Source organism: Mytilus edulis, chromosome 9 (genome assembly GCF_963676685.1).
Source record: "Mytilus edulis chromosome 9, xbMytEdul2.2, whole genome shotgun sequence".
NCBI lineage: Eukaryota > Metazoa > Mollusca > Bivalvia > Mytilida > Mytilidae > Mytilus > Mytilus edulis.
Genome location: NC_092352.1, coordinates 64,556,750 through 64,575,254, shown reverse-complemented (window position 1 = coordinate 64,575,254; position 18,505 = coordinate 64,556,750). Strand labels below are relative to the sequence as shown.

The window sequence follows — 18,505 nt, the reverse complement described above, 5'->3', positions numbered from 1 at the left end:
TAGTTTCCAGACAATAACTTACACAAAAAGTTTGTTAGTCAATTAAGTTAGTGTGCAATTTGACAGAAATATTATTTTATACTATTTTGTTCTAAAATGTTATGATGTATGAATTGTATTTGATCTTTATTTCAGTTTTATAAGTACTCTTGTCACAGCAGTGCTCACACATCATTTAGCCTGGGTTGCCACTGTTACACCTGCAGGTGCTACAACATCAAAAACATATCTTCACAATCATTCGGCCAAATGGGTAGATGCACTTGCTAAGTCACATCCTTACAATCCAATGTGGGCTCAGTTAGGGTAAGTAATATAAATGGTACATGATTGTAAAATTTATACAGTTAAGAAAGTCTAAACAGAACCCTGATAAAACTGAATTTTTGTCCTAATCCAAACAAAAGAGAAGGGACAATAAAAGCCAGATTCTGTCCTATTTGATGTTTAAATGTTGTGTCCATACTTGCTCAACTGTTAAGGGACCACCTCTGCAGGAAAATCTGGTTTGCTGTCCCGCGACAGCCTCTTGTTGGTTATTATCTTTGATATTATTATAGCTATAGATAAATTGTAGGCAGCAATAATGTTCAGCAAAGTGAGATCTACATTCTACAAATATGTCAAAATGAACAAAATGGTCAATTGACCCCTTAACAGCTTAAGGAGTAATTGCCCTTTATAGTAAATTTTTAACAATTTTTCATAGTATCTGTAATCTTTTACCAAAATCTTTTCCTCTGAAACTATTGAGCTAATTAATATTAAACTCAAAAAGGTATTTAGTTTTTAAAATGTGTTTGATGAATCCGCCTGCCAACAAAGATGGCTGACATGGCAAAAATAGAACATATGGGGTTCAATATAGTTTTTGTCGAGCCTGCAACTTTTGTTGCAGAAAGCTTGACATAGGGATAGTGAGGCGGAGGCTAGGGCGGCGGTGTTAGCTAACTTCTTAAAAGCTGTATATTTTAGAAGGTGGAAGATCTGGATGCTTTATATTTTGTATATAGATGCCTCATGTTAAGAAGTTTCCGTCAGTCACATGTCCATTGTTTTTGACCTCATTTTCATGGTTCAGTGACCACTTGAAAAAAAAAATCAGATTTTTTGTAATGTTGAATCCTCTCTTACTTCATGTACTTTAAGTAATAGGATAACTATATTTGGTATGTGTGTACCTTGCAAGGTCCTCATGCCCGTCAGACAGTTTTCACTTGACCTCTACCTCATTTCATGGATCAGTGAACAAGGTTAAGTTTTGGTGGTCAAGTCCATATCTCAGATACTATAAGCAATAGGTCTAGTATAATCGGAAGGACTGTAAGGTGTACATGTCCAACTGGCAGGTGTCATCTGACCTTGACCTCATTTTCATGGTTCAGTAGTTATAGTTAAGTTTTTGTGTTTCGGTCTGTTTTTCTCATACTTTATGCAATAGGTCTACTAAATTTGTTGTATGGAATGATTGTGAGGTGTACATGTCTATTGGGAAGATGTCATCTGACCTTGACCTCATTTTCATGGTTCAGTGGTAAGGATAAGTTTTTGAGTTTTGGTCTTTTTATCTAATACTATATGCCATAGGTCAACTATATTTGGTGTATGGAAATATTTTATGATCTATATGTCAGTCGTGCAGGTTTTATTTGACCTTGACCTGGTTTTCACGGTTCATTGCTCAGTGTAAAGTTGTTGTATTTTGGTCTATTTTTCTTAAACTATAAGCAATAGGTCAACTATATTTGTTGTATGGAAGCATTGTTAGCTAGCTGTACATGTCTGCCTGATATGGTTCATCTGACCTTGACCTCATTTTCATGGTTCATTGATCAATGTTTAGTTTATGTGACAGTTGTAATAAAGCTTTATATTTAGAACTATCAACATAATATCAATGATTTGTAAAGAAGGCGAGACATTTCAGTGTGTGCACTCTTGTGTCTATTATTCTGATTTATAATCGTTATAAATACCGGTAGAGGAAATATGAAAAGTGTAAAATTGTTCAGAATGTTCATGATGTTGAAATCTTTCAATTATCTATTAACATCAAAACTGTCAGAAGGTTATCTGTAGTAGTTATTGCCCTTAAATGATAAATTTTAACACTTTTTATGCCCCATTTATGGGCATTATGTTTTCTTGTTTTTTTTCAATTTTTTTAAAAAAAATTCATCGTATATTGCTATCACGTTGGCGTCGTCGGCGTGTCGTCGTCTGCGTCGTCGTCGTCGTCCGAATACTTTTAGTTTTCGCACTCTAACTTTAGTAAAAGTGAATAGAAATCTATGAAATTTTAACACAAGGTTTATGACCACAAAAGGAAGGGTGGGATTGATTTTGGGAGTTTTGGTCCCATCATTTTAGGAATTAGGGGCCAAAAAGGGCCCAAATAAGCATTTTCTTGGTTTTCGCACTATAACTTTAGTTTAAGTTAATAGAAATCTATGAAATTTGGCACAAGGTTTATGACCACAAAAGAAAGGTTGGGATTGATTTTGGAAGTTTTGGTTCTAACAGTTTAGGAATTAGGGGCCAAAAAAGGGCCCAAATAAGCATTATTCTTGGTTTTCGCACAATAACTTTAGTTTAAGTGAATAGAAATCAATGAAATTTAAACACAATGTTTATGACCACAAAAGGAAGGTTGGTATTGATTTTGGGAGTTAAGGTCCCAACAGTTTAGGAATTAGGGGCCAAAAAGGGATCCAAATAAGCATTTTTCTTGGTTTATGCACCATAACTTTAGTATAAGTAAATTGAAATCTATGAAATTTAAACACAAGGTTTATGACCATAAAAGGAAGGTTGGTATTGATTTTGGGAGTTTTGGTCTCAACAGTTTAGGAAAAAAGGGCCCAAAGGGTCCAAAATTAAACTTCAAAAATTGAATAATTGGGGTTCTTTGATATGCTGAATCTAACTGTGTATGTAGATTCTTAATTTTTGGTCCCGTTTTCAAATTGGTCTACATTAAGGTCCAAAGGGTCCAAAATTAAACTTAGTTTGATTTTAACAAAAATTGAATCCTTGGGGTTCCTTGATATGCTGAATCTAAAAATGTACTTAGATTTTTTATTATTGGCCCAGTTTTCAAGTTGGTCCAAATCAGGGTCCAAAATTAAACTTTGTTTGATTTCATCTAAAATTGAATAATTGGGGTTCTTTGATATGCCAAATCTAACTGTGTATGTAGATTCTTAATTTTTGGTCCCGTTTTAAAATTGGTCTACATTAAAGTCCAAAGGGTCCAAAATTAAACTAAGTTTGATTTTAACAAAAATTGAATTCTTTGGCCTCTTTGATATGCTGAATCTAAACATGTACTTAGATTTTTGATTATGGGCCCAGTTTTCAAGTTGGTCCAAATCAGGATCCAAAATTATTATATTAAGTATTGTGCAATAGCAAGAAATTTTCAATTGCACAGTATTCAGCAATAGCAAGAAATCTTCAATTGCACAGTATTGTGCAATAGCAAGAAATCTTCAATTGCACAGTATTGTGCAATAGCAAATATTTTCAATTGCACAGTCTTGCACAATAGCAAGAAATATCTAATTGCACAATATTGTGCAATAGCAAGAAATTCCAATTGGATTTCAATTGGAGTTATCTTTCTTTGTCCAGAATAGTAGTTGAATCAACTTAAATCATTGTTTTATACAATATACAATGTATATTCACTTTTACTACCAACTGATAGATTAAAACAATCTTTACCATTCAGTGATAACAAGCAGTTTTTTTTACATTTTAATATTTTATGATGTATTTAAATGAGTAGTTATTGTTGCAAGCTTCATTAGAAATTTGAATTGAGATCAGTTTTGAAATAAGGGAAAGGGGGATGTGAAAAAAAAATTGGGGGGTCAATTTTTTTCATTTCAGATTTCATAAATAAAAAGAAAATTTCTTCAAACATTTTTTTGAGAGGATTAATATTCAACAGCATAGTGAATTGCTCAAAGGCAAAAAAAAAATTTTAAGTTCATTAGACCACATTCATTCTGTGTCAGAAACCTATGCTGTGTCAACTATTTAATCACAATCCAAATTTAGAGCTGAATCCAGCTTGAATGTTGTGTCCATACTTGCCCCAACCGTTCAGGGTTCAACCTCTGCGGTCGTATAAAGATGCGCCCTGCGGAGCATCTGGTTGCCTTTTATCTTGAAAACTTCAATAGATAGAAAGAAACTATAAATTGCAAAAATTATCAGGACGACATGGGTTTCAAATCATCAGTTGACTCCTTATTATTTGCCGTTTGATGCAAAATTGCTGTCAAATTCATGTTCACCGATTTGACTTAAATTCTCATTTGATATACAACAATGTAAAACATTTATCCAAACTATAATTAGTCTAAAATAAACAATTTATGTGTTTTCCATCTCTAGCTAAGGGCTTAAATTGAAGTTCACATGAATATGGATTCAATGAGGTTGAATTATACACTTGTAAGTGAACAATTCATCATGAATGTTTCTTAGCTTATTTTGACAAAATTGAACCATACAGGCCATACTGGCTGTTTAAAGGGAATGATTATTTTATTTTTCACTTTCATTAAAGATTGAACAAAAAAAATCATATTGTAGATTTTTAGGGCCAGGTGAGCTTTTCTCATTACTTGGCGGCCTTCATCGTCGTTAACTTTTACAAAAATATTCTCCTCTGAAACTTCTGGGCCAAATTTAACCAATTAATTGGCCACAATCATCATTGGGGTATCTAGTTTAAAAAATGTGTCCGGTGACCCTGCCAACCAACCAAGATGAATTGCCATGGCTAAAAATAGAACATAGGGGCTAAAATGTAGATTTTGGCTTATAACTCTGAAACCAAAGCATTTAGAGCAAATCTGACAAGAGGTTAAAATGTTTATCAAGTCAATATCTATCTGCCCTGAAATTTTCAGATGAATTGGACAACCGGTTGTTGGGTAAGATCTACAAATAAGTCAGCATGACCAAAATGGTCAGTTGACCCCTTAAGGAGTTATTGCCTTTTATAGTCAATTTTTAACACTTTTCATTAATTTGGTAAATTTTTGTAAATTTTTACAAAATATTTTCCTCTGTAACTAAAGGGCCAAATTTTATTAGAGAAAATTGTAAGTAGCAAGAATGTTCAGTAAAGTAAGATCTACAAACACATCACCATCATCAAAACACAATTTTGTCATGAATCCATCTGTGTCCTTTGTTTAATACATGTATGCATATAGACCAAGGTGAGCAACACAGGCTCTTAAGAGCCTCTAGTTTATATATCTCTTAGCTTCAAAACTTATTATAGATAGAAAGAAACTTAAATAAACAAAAATGATCAGCAAGACAAGATCTTCAATTAAGACCGAATGGCCGAAATTGTCTGACTCCTTATTGGAGTTATTGCCCTTTAATAATGATTTTTGTCTCGCCTTGACAGAGTCAAAAAACGAGACATAGGTATGCTGTTTCCGGCGGTGGCGGTGGTGATGGCGTCAACAATGTATTAGTTTGTGATAAGGTCTAGTTTATGGGGAACCACAAGTGGTATGTTAATCATATTTGGTATGCAGTTGTATAAGCATGGGCACATCTCATTTCCATAGAGATTATTTGGCCCTTCCCCCTCAGTCATGGTCTATCGGCTTTGAATCTTTTGCTTATTTTACATGTATTAGTTTGTGCTTAGGTCAGTTTATGGGGAACAACAAGTGGTAGGTCAATGATATTTGGTGTGCAGTTGTATAAGCATTGGCATATATCATTTCCATGGAGATAATTTGGCTCCCCCTCTTTAGTCATGGTCTATTGACTTTGAAAACTTTTGTAAATAATCATGTATTAGTTTGTGATTAGGTCAGTTCAAGGGGAACCATTAGTGGTAGGCCAATGTTAATTGGTATACAGTTGTATAAGCATTGGCACATCTCTTTTCCATGGAGAATATTTGGCTTTGCCTCTCAGTCAAAGTCTAATGACTTTGAAACTTATCTTAGTTTACATGTATTAGTTTGTGATTAGATCAGTTTAAGATGAACTGCTAATGTTAAATCAATGATATTTGGTATGCAAATTTATTTACATTTGCAAGTATTGTTTCCATGGAGATTATAGCCCCACCCCCTCTTCATGCTTCATGGACTTTGAAACTTTTACATAGTAATACAAGTTATTTTTTGTATTTTGGTTTGGGAACAACTTATAATAAGTCAATAGTATTTGGTATGCAGTTGTTTTAGCATTGGCACATCTCATTTACGTGGAGATTGTTTAGCCATGTTACTCAGTCAAAACAGTCATGGTTCATTGACTTTGAATATTTGCATAACTTGTGTAAGATGTTAAAGTATTGCTATTTTGATTTCAACATTTGCACAATCAAAATTACAAAAAGGCGAGACATATCTCTGTGATAACAGTTTATTACCATTTTTTTGGCGTTTTGTTTTATATATTAAGAATTATGATAGATAGAAGAAACTTAAATAATCAAAAATGATAAGCAAGACAAGATCTACTTACAAGTCAAATTTTGCTAATTAGAAAGACTGTTACTCTTTATAAGATGTTTTTTACCCTCTTTTGTGTTTGGAGGAAAGCTAAATAAGATGATGAAGATAGAGACAAACTAAATAGACTTAAATGATCATAGAGACAAACTAAATAGGCTTAAATGATCATAAGATAAAACAAAATTCATTCATGCTATTCTTTACTATAATGTTGGAAAGTGTCTTTTGTTGAATATGCATATAGACCAAAGTGGGTTACAAGGCTCTTGAGAGCCTCTAGTTTGTGAAAGAAACATGAAAAAAACATGATTTTAAAAACAGAATAAAAAGTTTTTGTCTCGCCTGCTATGATAGTCACAATATGTAAGATATAGGTATTACTATCCAGTGACTGAAGCTGCAGTGATGTAAGCTATTTATATATATGGAGAGTTGTCTCATTGGCTCCACAATTATATATCAACTTTAAAAAAACGAGTACGAAATGACATCGAATATTTTGATGAACCACAAATGAGGGAGTACTTTTTTATAACATAAATAGTAATTTATTGTCTTCGCCAAATTTAACTATTAAGATCTGCAACACCAGAATCTAACCTTGCTTAAAACTAATGTAGACTTAAAATAAGACAATGTTTTTATTTTTATTTCAGAGATTTATATGGTGCAATAGGATATCCTCTAAAATTAGCTAGGACAGTGATAGTAGGCAAAAAGGCAGATCTTGTGAAAAAGCTTTTGTACATCCTAACATACTTCATAAGGTGCAGTGATGTCCAAGAAAACACAGATCTTTCATCCATGATGAAGTGTATGGAAGATATGAATTTAGATGATAGTGAAAAACAAGACATCACCCCAATTAAAGAAGACTGCAATTCAAACTGTTCTATTCCTTTTGGTAATGAAGATGCTTGTAGTGTTTGTTCCAATGATATTACAAATAGAACCAAAGAATCAGGAAGTAAAGATGAGCTAAGACACTCTGTTAGTTTAGATCATAAAAATACAAAAAATAAATCAATGGAGTCAGTAGAATCTGATATACCATTTCCTATAACAGTAACTGGAAAGAGTGTTTTTTATGTTGAAAATGATGATCTTTTACATGAAAACAGTTCGTCTCATAATGAAACTGGAAATAAAGTAGTTTCTAGTCAGTTAAATCAAAATAAAAAGATAAAAGATAGGTCCTCAAATTGCTCAAATGAAATGAAAGTGGGCTCTAGTCAATTTTATCATGCCGAAAATAAAAGAATATCAATGTCAAGCATGCTTGACAGTTTGGACTCTGTTGGTCATCAAACAGAAGATGAGGGTTATGATTCTATTCTAAGCAGTGGAAATTTTGAAGAAACTTTATGTTATAAGCCTTGTAGGCTATCTGGTTCTGAGATCAAAGAAAACGTTCCTGTCGAAAATGTTCAGTTAGTGTCTAGAGCTGTAGTAGATACACAGAAGCATTCTTTTCCGACTTTGTCTTGTAAAGATTGTTGTGATAGTAATAGTGAAAATATTAACTCTACAAAAAGTGAAGAAGAAATCAAGGTTACAAGAAAGAAATCATTACTGTCAGAAACATTGTCTAACGAAAATAATAAAGCTACTTCACAAATTTCGGAAAAAAATACTAATAAACCAAAATTAACCACATCACAAATCAGAAATAATTTTCTGAAGGGTGGCAGTAACAGCCTATTCAACGAATATTTTGATGATGATAATATCCATACAAAGACAATAGATGAGGTTGATGTCAAAGACCGAGTGGTACAGCATCCATTGGCTTGTGGGCACTCTAAGTCATCTGGAAATATTGCTGACACCAACAAAAAGGAAGATTTGTATGGAAGTCAGTCTGAGTTGGAATTCATTCATGCCACTAGGTTGAATTCAATTGGAAATGGAGTCCGTCCACGAATTTCATCATTTACAAGGCAGATTAGTTCAGATAAAAGTCACAAAGCAAACAGACCTAGCTCATTGGCACCTGGTAGATGCAGGTATGTTATATGTGCCATTTCTAACCTGATACTTTGATTACTATTCTCTTGGACATACAATGTTTTGCTGACAGATTTTTATACGACCCCCAAAAAAATTTGGGTTCGTATAATGGTATGATGTCGTCGTCTGCGTCGTCGTCGTCCGAAGACACTTTGGTTTCCGGATAATAACTTTAGTTTAAGAGAATAGATCTTAATTAAATTTTTTCAGAAGGTTCAATACCACAAAATGAAGGTTGGGAATTATTTTGGGGATGATGGTCCGAACCGTTTAGGAATTAGGGGCCCAAAGGGGGCCAAAACAAGCATTTTTCTAGTTTCAGGATAATAACTTGTTTACCAGTATTTCAATTGCTCTGAAGGTATACTGCAATGTTTAAAATCACAAGTAGAAGGTTTGGATTCATTTAAGGGGTTATGGGGGCAAGGTTTAGGAATTAAGGGCCAAAAAGGGGCCAAAACTAGCATTTTTCTAGTTTCTAGACAATACCTTGTGTGTAATTGCATGGATCTCTCTGAAATTGTACCACAATGTACCATATAACAAAGGGGAGGCTGGGATTAAGTTTTGGGTTAATTGCCCAAAATATGTAGGAATTGAGGGCCAAAAAGAAGCATGTTTCTAGTTTCCAAACAATCATCATGATCATTACAATAACTTGTGTTTAAGTGTATGGATCTCTCTGAAATCGTACTACAAGGTTCAATAATACAAAGGAAAGCATGGGATTGAGTTTAAGGGTTATTGCTTCAAGGGGGGTTTCAATAAAATGGGGGGGGGGGGATCTCAGTTTACCATTTTTTAAGGATTTTTTTTTTTTTCACATTTTTCAAATTTCAAATTTTGAAAAGTTTCAATAAGAAATATTCAATTGCACAGTATTGTGCAACAGATGTGTTAGATCTTGAACCACATTTATTTTGTGGCAAAAACCTATATTATGTCAAAAATTTGATCACAATCAAAATTCAGACAGTATCAAGCTTGAATATTGTGACCAAATTTGCCCCAACTGTTCAAGGTTTGACCACTGGGGTCGTATAAAAATGCACCCTGCGGAGCACCTGGTTTTCAATGAGTTGAAATTGAGATAAATTAAAAACCAAGGCAGAAATAGCAGCTGCAATACACTAAAAATTAACTATTTTATTTAGTCACTTATTATAGTCAAGAATTTTGAAACTTAGGTGTACAAGAATGTATCTTATTTCATTGTTTGGAAGAGAATTTTTTAAAGTAAAATCAATTTGAACTTTACATACTTATGATTATTGGTTTTTTAATTGATGTTGCTTTTTCATGTGTTAAAAGGTCAGTTACTCCTACAGAGCTTGGAAGGAGGCGCCATCTATCATCAACAGGTAGTTTTGATATTGATTGGTCTGACCCTATTCAGCATTTGAAAGAAATAGATATTCCAAGGTAATAACTCTCATTAATTAATATTTATCATGTGACATTGTTATATTGAAATAAGGAGATGTGGTATTATGGTTGCAAATGAGACAACTTTCCACCAAAGTTCAAATGAAGTTGATGTAAGCAATTATAGGTAACAGAATAGCCTTCAGCTATGAGGAAAAAAAAACATACTGTATAGGTGGCTATAAAAGGCCCTGACATGAAAAATATGAAACAATTTAATTGAGAAAATTATAAGTTTATAACCAAACAATTAAGAAAAAACAAAAATGACAGACATGAACCAACGACAACAACTGAACTACAGGCTCCTGACTAAGAACAGACACAAAAAGAATGTGACGGATTTAAACATGTTTGAAGTTGCCATAGCTTTCCTAAATCTGGGACAGGCATAATAAACAAATTGGGATATATAACAGGCAAACCAAAAACAATAACTGTTCTTTTTACATGACAATTTTATAACACATGTAACATATAAGATATAACCGATTTATTGCCACTAGCTGTATGTTCGAAATCAACAATTAGTCTAGATCTGTATGTTACTTTACTTTCTTTTTTTTTTACAAAATAAATTGGTAAAAAGTGCATGAACAAATTTGCAAGTTATGGAATATATACTCTGTTTACACTAGGAACTATATTCTAGACAACGAAAACCAGAGGACGATAACTGTGTCCTTGGACCTAATGGAATATAAGGCTTGACCAAAGCTTAGGAAATTTTAAGATAGTTGGCCGTAGGAGATATATTAAAGAAACTAGAGCTATGTTAACATTGTAATTTGGATGCTGAATTTTGATGTTTAAATCAAATAATTTGAACTATCTAGATTTGGCCCTAAACAAATTAAATACTGCAAAAATTTGCTATTTAAATGCCCTTAAATATAAAATAGAGATTTTCGAATTAAAGGGGACCTTATAAAAAAAAAAAAAACAATTTTGAAGTTTTGGTGTTTTTTAACCATAGATAATTTATATATATATATATTTAATGTACTTAAAATGGAAAGAAAAGTTACAGAAAGCAAACCACATGAATGCTCTTTTATTTGATGCTCGATTTCATTCAATCTACTGAGGTCGCTCTCCTGAAATGCAACTCCATTGTATCTATGATGAGTTTGTTTACAACCACTGCTTCGATGCCACTGCTAGTGGAGGTTTCCCTCAAAATGTTATCACCAATGCAGTAGTCAACACTTTGTTGTTGACATGAAATTTTATTGAAATTATATCATATCATCCTCCATTTAAAATAGATTGGAAAAAGGTCCCAGCTTTAGTGTTTACAGGAAAAATCTGATAAAAAATTGTGATGCGAAATTAAATAGTCCAGTAAGTCCACTACCAACGAAGTTGTAGGGGACTTTAGGTTTGCACTCTGTCCGTCTGTCTGTCCATCTGTCAGTCTGGCAAAACAGTTTTCCTGACTTTTTTTTGCATTCTTGAATATATTGATTTGATTATTGGTATATAGTTTTTTCATGACAAGATACAGGTCAAGTCGAATTTTGTTTCGGTCTGATGATTTTTTTCAGAGTTATGGTCCTTTGAGTTTTCAACACTAATTTTGTTCGAGCTTGATGATATTGACTTGATATTTGTTATATAAATGTAGTTTACACCATGACAAGTTATAGAACAAGTTAGAAGTTTGTTCCAATACAATGAATTTTTAACTGATTGGGGACTATGTATTGCCATGCAATACTCACAGAATGCTTGTTTAAATAAACATGATAAATGTATAATATTGTGGATATAAGAATATAATGTTTTGAAAATAATTCAGTGTAGAATAAGACTAAAAATAGGCAAATAGTCACGATTCCATTTTTATACGACCGCAAAAAAAAAATTTGGGATCGTATAATGGTATGATGTCGGCTTCGTCTGCGTTGTCCAAAGACACATTGGTTTCCGTACAATAACTTTAGTTTAAGTGAATAGATCTTTATGAAATTTGTTCAGAAGGTTCAATACCACAAAAGGAAGGTTGTGACTAAGGTCCCAACCGTTAAGGAAAAAGGGGCCCAAAACAAGCATTTTTCTAGTTTCAGGATAATAAATTGTGTATAAATATTTCAATTACTCTGAAATTGTACCACAATGTTTAAAAACACAAGTAGAAGGTTTGGATTCATTTTAGGGGTTATGGGGCCCAATTAAAAAAATTAAGGGCCTTAAAAGGGGCCAAAAACAAGCATTTTTCTAGTTTCCAGACAATATCTTGTGTGTAATTGTATGAATCTCTCTGAAATTGTACCCCAATGTTCCATAGAACAAAGGGGAGAATGGGATATTTTTTTGGGTCAATTGCCCAAAATATGTAGGAATTAGGGGCCAAAAAAGGGTCAAAAAGAAGCATGTTTCTAGTTTCCAGACAGTAACTTGTGTTTAAGTGTATGGATCTCTCTGAAATTGCACCACAGGTTCCATACTACGAAGGAAAGGATTGGATTGGGTTTAAGGGCTATTGCTCCAAGGGGGGTTTCAATAAGTTGGGGGGGGGGGGGGTTCCTTTTTTTTCAAAATTTTTCAAATTTCGAATTTTGAAAAGTTTCAAGAAGAAATATTCAATAGCACAGTATTGTGCAATAGATTTGTTAGATCTTTGACCACATTTATTTTGTGACAAAAACCATTATTATGTTAAAAATTTGATCACCATCCAAATTCAGACAGTATCAAGCTTGAATATTGTGACCAAATTTGCCCCAACTGTTCAGGGTTTCGACCACTGCTGTGGTATAAAGCTGCCCCCTGTGGAGCACCTGGTTAAATTAATGTTTAAATATTTTTGAAACTCATTCTTATATTAAATCGAACTGAATATTATTGTTATACACATTTTATATTTCCAGCATATGTGATGAGATGTCAGGCAGAAGTATTAACTTATTTGACAGGAATTTTGGCAGGTCACTTTTAGCAGGTTATTCTAATCATTACCTGTCTGACTTTGTATTACACGGTACATCTGAATCTGGTTTTAATGGTAAAATGATGAAGGATTTACAGCTATCTGTTCAGGTGAGTTTGAAAAAATTATGTTTGGTTTTTTCGTATTTTCAGATATGATATCAGATAATTTTTTTTAAATTGTACTAATTCAAGAAACACAACTCTTTTTCTATTTTGAAACATAAGAAAAGTAGGATAAAAAGTTATAGATGTCTTTATAAAAATTATTCATTATAGTCAGAATAAGTGATTTCAATGAAATAAATATGGGAATGACATTTTTTTCCACTTTTTAGCATTCTGTGTTAGATGAAACAATATCTGAAGCTGTTGGTATAGTTGCTGATACAGATAAATGGTAAGTGCCATTGAAAAACAAATAGCAATTACTTTCTTTATGGTGTAATAGCAGGCTGATAGCCAGTTAAATTAAACTCTTTATTAGAGAAGGGAGAAGATTTATATTTGAATTGTTCACATCTGTTTTCTATGGCCTTTAAAAGTTTACAATGGGTCTATAATTTGTATTTGTGGTAAAAATTAACTAATTAAATACTTGTTAATACTCAAATTATAGTAAGGAGCTTGGGGGTATTTGTAAGCTTGAGGACAATATTCATAAAACAGTTGATTGTGGTAGGTGCAAATACCTTTGGGTCTTTCTTATGTACAAGCATAAATTCCTCAAAAAAATACACAAAAGATAAGATATTGATATTTTCAAAACAAAAACGTAGCAATTGTTCCCCTGACAAAACAATTTTTGGAAAAAATCCTACAAATGGTCAATAGCAAAAGTTAACAACATTTGACAATCAGGTATGTCCGAGTTGAAAAAACAAAGAGCAAAACTATTTGATACATCATATTGCTTCAGATTCCATATTTAGTCCACTATGGATGAAGGCAAAGGGGAATATGGGTTTGCACGCTGTCCCTTTGTCTGTCTGTCTGTCTGTCCATTTTTCAGTCCAGCAAATCAGTTTTCTAGACTTTTTTCTTCATGCTTGAATATATTGATTAGATATATAGGGAATTGTTTTATCATGACAAGTTACAAGTCAAGTTCGATTCTCACGATTTTAGCTTTTCTCCTTGTTCAGTTAAAGCCATTTCCCTAGAATTTGATTTTTGATGAAATTCCTATAATTTACTAGATTTCTGTTCAAAGGGAAATAGCTCTTTTTTTTATTAGACCGCAAAAAAAATTGTGGTCGTATATTGGTATCTCGTTGTCATCCTCATCCAAAGACAGTTGGTTTCCGGACAGAAACTTTAGTTTAAGTAAATAGAAATTTATGAAATTTATACACAAGATTAATAACCACAAATTTATTTCAAGGGTTATGGTCCTAACGGCTTTGGAATAAGGGATAAAAAGAGGCCCAAAAAGGCATTTTTCTAGTTTCCAGACAATAACTTGTGTTTAAAAGAGGGACGAAAGATACCAAAGGGACAGTCAAACTCATAAATCCAAAACAAACTGACAACGCCATGGCTAAAAATGAAAAAGACAAACAGAAAAACAATAGTACACTCGACACAACATAGAAAACTAAAGAATAAACAACACGAACCCCACCAAAAACTAGGGGTGATCTCAGGTGCTCCGGAAGGGTAAGCAGATCCTGCTCCACATGTGGCACCCGTCGTGTTGCTTATGTGATTACAAATCCGGTAAATAGTCTAATTTGGTAGGTCATATTCATGAAAGGGAAGGGGATTGTAGTTACGACGTAAGGAACATATCCGATATCATTTGTGAAACGGTTATTCCATAACGGTCAACCAACTCGTGATGGCGTCCGTAAAATTTACGAAGGGATGATTTCAACTTCACCATTTGGAACTCTTGGTTTAATAGCTTCCTTGTGAGCAGCAAACCTCTATCAAGAAAATCATGATAGGAAATGCAAGCACGGGAATATCGTATCAATTGGGAGATATATACCCCGTATGCAGGTGCTGCTGGAATGTTGCTACTTAGAAATGGAAAGTTCACAATTGGAAAGCTGAAATCATCTCTTTTGTCGTAAAGTTTTGTTTTCAACCGACCCTCATTGTCAATTTCTAGATGTAAGTCAAGATATGAAGCCGACTTAACTGTATCTGTAGTATCCTTTATCTCTAGTTCGATTGGATAGATGTGTTCCACATAGTCACCAAATTTTGAATTGTTTAGTGAAAGAACATCATCTATATAGCGGAAAGTAGAGTTAAAGAATATTGCTAACTTCTTATCTTTCTTCCTAAGAAGTTCCTGCATGAAGTCAGCCTCATAATAATAAAGAAACAAGTCGGCGAGTAGAGGGGCACAGTTTGTTCCCATTGGAATGCCGACAGTCTGTTGAAAATACGCCCTCCGAATGTAACAAATATGTTGTCAATCAAGAAATCAAGCATCTTGATAATATCAGTTTCAGAGAATTTTTTGTTTGAATCAGAGTGATTCTTTACAAAGTAGGATTTATCCCTCCCTAAGACAAGATACTTGTATCTACGTTAAGTGTATTGATCTCTCTAAAATTATTCCACAAATTCCATACCACAAAGGGATGGTTAGGATTGGCTTTGGGGGGTTATGGCTCACACTGTAAAGGAATTAGCGGAAAACTAGGGTTTCCTGGTTAATAGAAAATTAAAAAATAGTACAAATTATATGTGTGAATTACCTCCCTTACACTGCTTTTAAATTATGTTTAAAGAAATGTATTGTCTTCAGGTTAATTATTAGCTGTCAATTTATTTGTAGAAGTTACTATTTTAAAAAATGTTGACTAAGGAATATTAATTTTAGCCATGATTATGTATGTCATTTTCTATTTTAAGACTTTCTTTTTAACAGGACTGTAGAAATAAATAGTAGTTTATTCCCAGAGAAATCACCTCAGCCAGTTGTAGCATCACAACTAGTCTGTAACTTAATAGAAGCCGTCCTACAATTATGGAAACTTAAAATGAGTCCAGAATTTGTAAGTTAAATAAAGATAATTTTTTTTGAAAATTAATTAAGATATGAGGATTAAAATGGTTTTGATTAAAAGTAAGAAAAATTTATATGGATAAATTTAATCTTTAAAAGAAAAGTATATCAAGCAGTCTTAAAAATATCCTTGGCCAAAAGCATATTTTATGTTAGTGTAAGTGTAGATAAATATACCTTCATTTCACTTTTACATAAAATATCATGAACAATTAAAATCTGTTCTTATTATGGCCCCAAAAACTAGCTATAGATATTGACCAAAGATTTTGTGTTTAATAAATAAGTACTTTCATTTGCAGTGTCTGATGCATTTAGAAGATAGACTGCAGGAAATTTACTTTAAAAGTAAAATGTTAGCAGAATATCTAAAGGATATTACTACAGATGGTTCTAAAAAATGCAGTGTTCATGATTTAACACATGTGTTGGGGTAAGATCTGTTCTGTTTTTAGCTCAACTGGCCAAGTGAGCTTTTCTCAGCTGGCATCCGTCGTCCGTCATTAACTTTTACAAAAATCTTCTCCTCTTAAACTACTAAGCCAAATTTAACCAAACTTGGCCACAATCATCACTAGGGAATCTAGTTTAAAAAATGTGTCGAATGTCAACCAGCTTATATCTCTGAAGCAAAAGCATTTAGAACAAATCTGGCATGGAAATAAAATGTTCTTCAGGTTAAGATCTATCTGCCCTGAAATTTTCACATGAATCAAACAACCCATTGTTTGGTTGCTGTCCCTGAATTGGTAATTTTAAGGAAATTTTGCAGATTTATACAACCACAAAAAAAATTGTGGTCATATATATTGGTATCAAATTGTTGTCGTCACTGTCATTGTCCATAGACATTTGGTTTTAGCACAATAAGTTTAGTATAAGTAAATAGAAATCTATGAAATTTAAACATAAGGTTTATGACAACAAAAGGAAGGTTGGGATTAATTTTAGAGGTTATGGTCCCAATAGTTTAGGGATTAGGGGCAAAAAAAGGGGCCAAATAAGCATTTTTATATGCCTGTTAACAGACGTATTATTGTATGCAGTTGTCTGCTTTCCATTGTCAACATGTCCGACAGTAACTCAAAAACGCTTTAACCAATTTGCATGAAACTTTGGTGAATTGTATATATCTACAACATTCCCTTTCGATTTTTATAAATTTGAGATTGTAGAGTTATGGGGTTTTATTCATTAAAAAAAGGGGGGATATTCCAGTTTTTTGTACCATGTTTTCAGCAGTTTTCATGAAACTTTGATGAATTGTTCATATCTATAGACTAAGCTCCCTATTGTTTTACATGAATTTCTGATATTAAGAAGTTTTTGAATTTTATTCTTTGAAAAAGTGACGGGCGTATAGCGCAGCTGTTCATTTGTTGTTGTCATGACATTTTAAATACATTTATCCCTGGCTTAATATATTTCTGGGATTTTGATTGGTTAATGCACGTCGTTACAAAACCCATAGCCCCTGAGTGTTGCTAACCCATATCCCCGGACGTTGCTACCCATTGCATCGGGAAAATTCATGCGCGTTTTCCTTAGTTCCATGGTTGTTCCTTTAATATGAAATATCGAATCCTGTATATTATCTATGATGTCTGTATAATTAGATACTGAAAATATACTAACGATTTTTTTCTTATTATGTCTATTATTTGCACTCACACCGTCTATGATGTAACTCTCACAACTTTGAGCGCCATATTCGACAAATTTCGCTTTCTCTGTCTTTAGATTAAAAACGTCTTATATTTAAAATTGAGAATGGAAATTGGGAATGTGTCAAAGAGACAACAACCCGACCATAGAACTGACAACAGTAGGAGGTCACCAACAGGTCTTCATTGCTGCGATAATTCCTGCACCCGGAGGTGTCATTCATCTGGCCCCTTAACAAATATATATACTAGTTCAGGGATAATGTATGCCATACTAAACTCCAAATTGTACACAAGAAACTAAAATTAAAAACAATACAAGACTAACAAAGGCCAGAGGCTCCTGACAGGTTCTACCAAAGGTTGTACCCTACACCCTGTTAAAAATATGTCAAAATCCCAAATTTCAATAAAAGATATTTAAAAAATCAAAAAACCGTTACTTTCACTTTAAACTTTGTGGTTGAATTTCTCCAAAAATCGCGACATTTAGACTAAGACCGGGGATAAATTTGTTATCTACATTCATATCCGTAGACATGGATACAAAAGTAGATAACTTATATTAACCTAAACTTAGTATATTTCTTTGATTTTGATTGGTTAATGCACGTCGTTACAAAACCCATATACCTGGATTTTGCTACCCATTACACTGGGGAACTTCATGCATGTTTATCTTAGCTCCATGATTGTTCCTTGTGAAATGTCGAATTCTGTTGATAATCCATGATGTCTGTAATTAATTATTTAATTAACTAAGGATTTTATCTTATCATGTCAATGATTTGCACTCATTTTAGAAAAATGTGTTACTTTGCTGGCAAATTGTCAAAGAATAGGACTACTGACCTAGGCAAAAGACCCACGTTGACGTCACACCGTCTATGATGTAACTCTTACAACAATGAGCGTCAAATTCTTTCCATTCCAATTTCTCT

The 18,505-nt window shown here is 33.1% G+C and overlaps 1 protein-coding gene across 4 annotated transcripts in view; it reads left to right on the top strand.

Moving 5' to 3' along the window:
• The window catches only part of LOC139488812 (folliculin-interacting protein 1-like), a 62,209-nt gene that overhangs the window by 41,989 nt on the left and 1,715 nt on the right, over nt 1-18,505 (top strand). For all 4 annotated transcript variants that reach the window (XM_071274742.1, XM_071274740.1, XM_071274743.1 and 1 more), the window contains 7 exons: nt 136-306; nt 7,166-8,515; nt 9,831-9,941; nt 12,818-12,986; nt 13,214-13,275; nt 15,763-15,889; nt 16,203-16,333. In XM_071274742.1, coding sequence (XP_071130843.1) covers nt 136-306; nt 7,166-8,515; nt 9,831-9,941; nt 12,818-12,986; nt 13,214-13,275; nt 15,763-15,889; nt 16,203-16,333 — 2,121 coding nt within the window. The remainder of the gene's footprint in view (nt 1-135; nt 307-7,165; nt 8,516-9,830; nt 9,942-12,817; nt 12,987-13,213; nt 13,276-15,762; nt 15,890-16,202; nt 16,334-18,505) is intronic.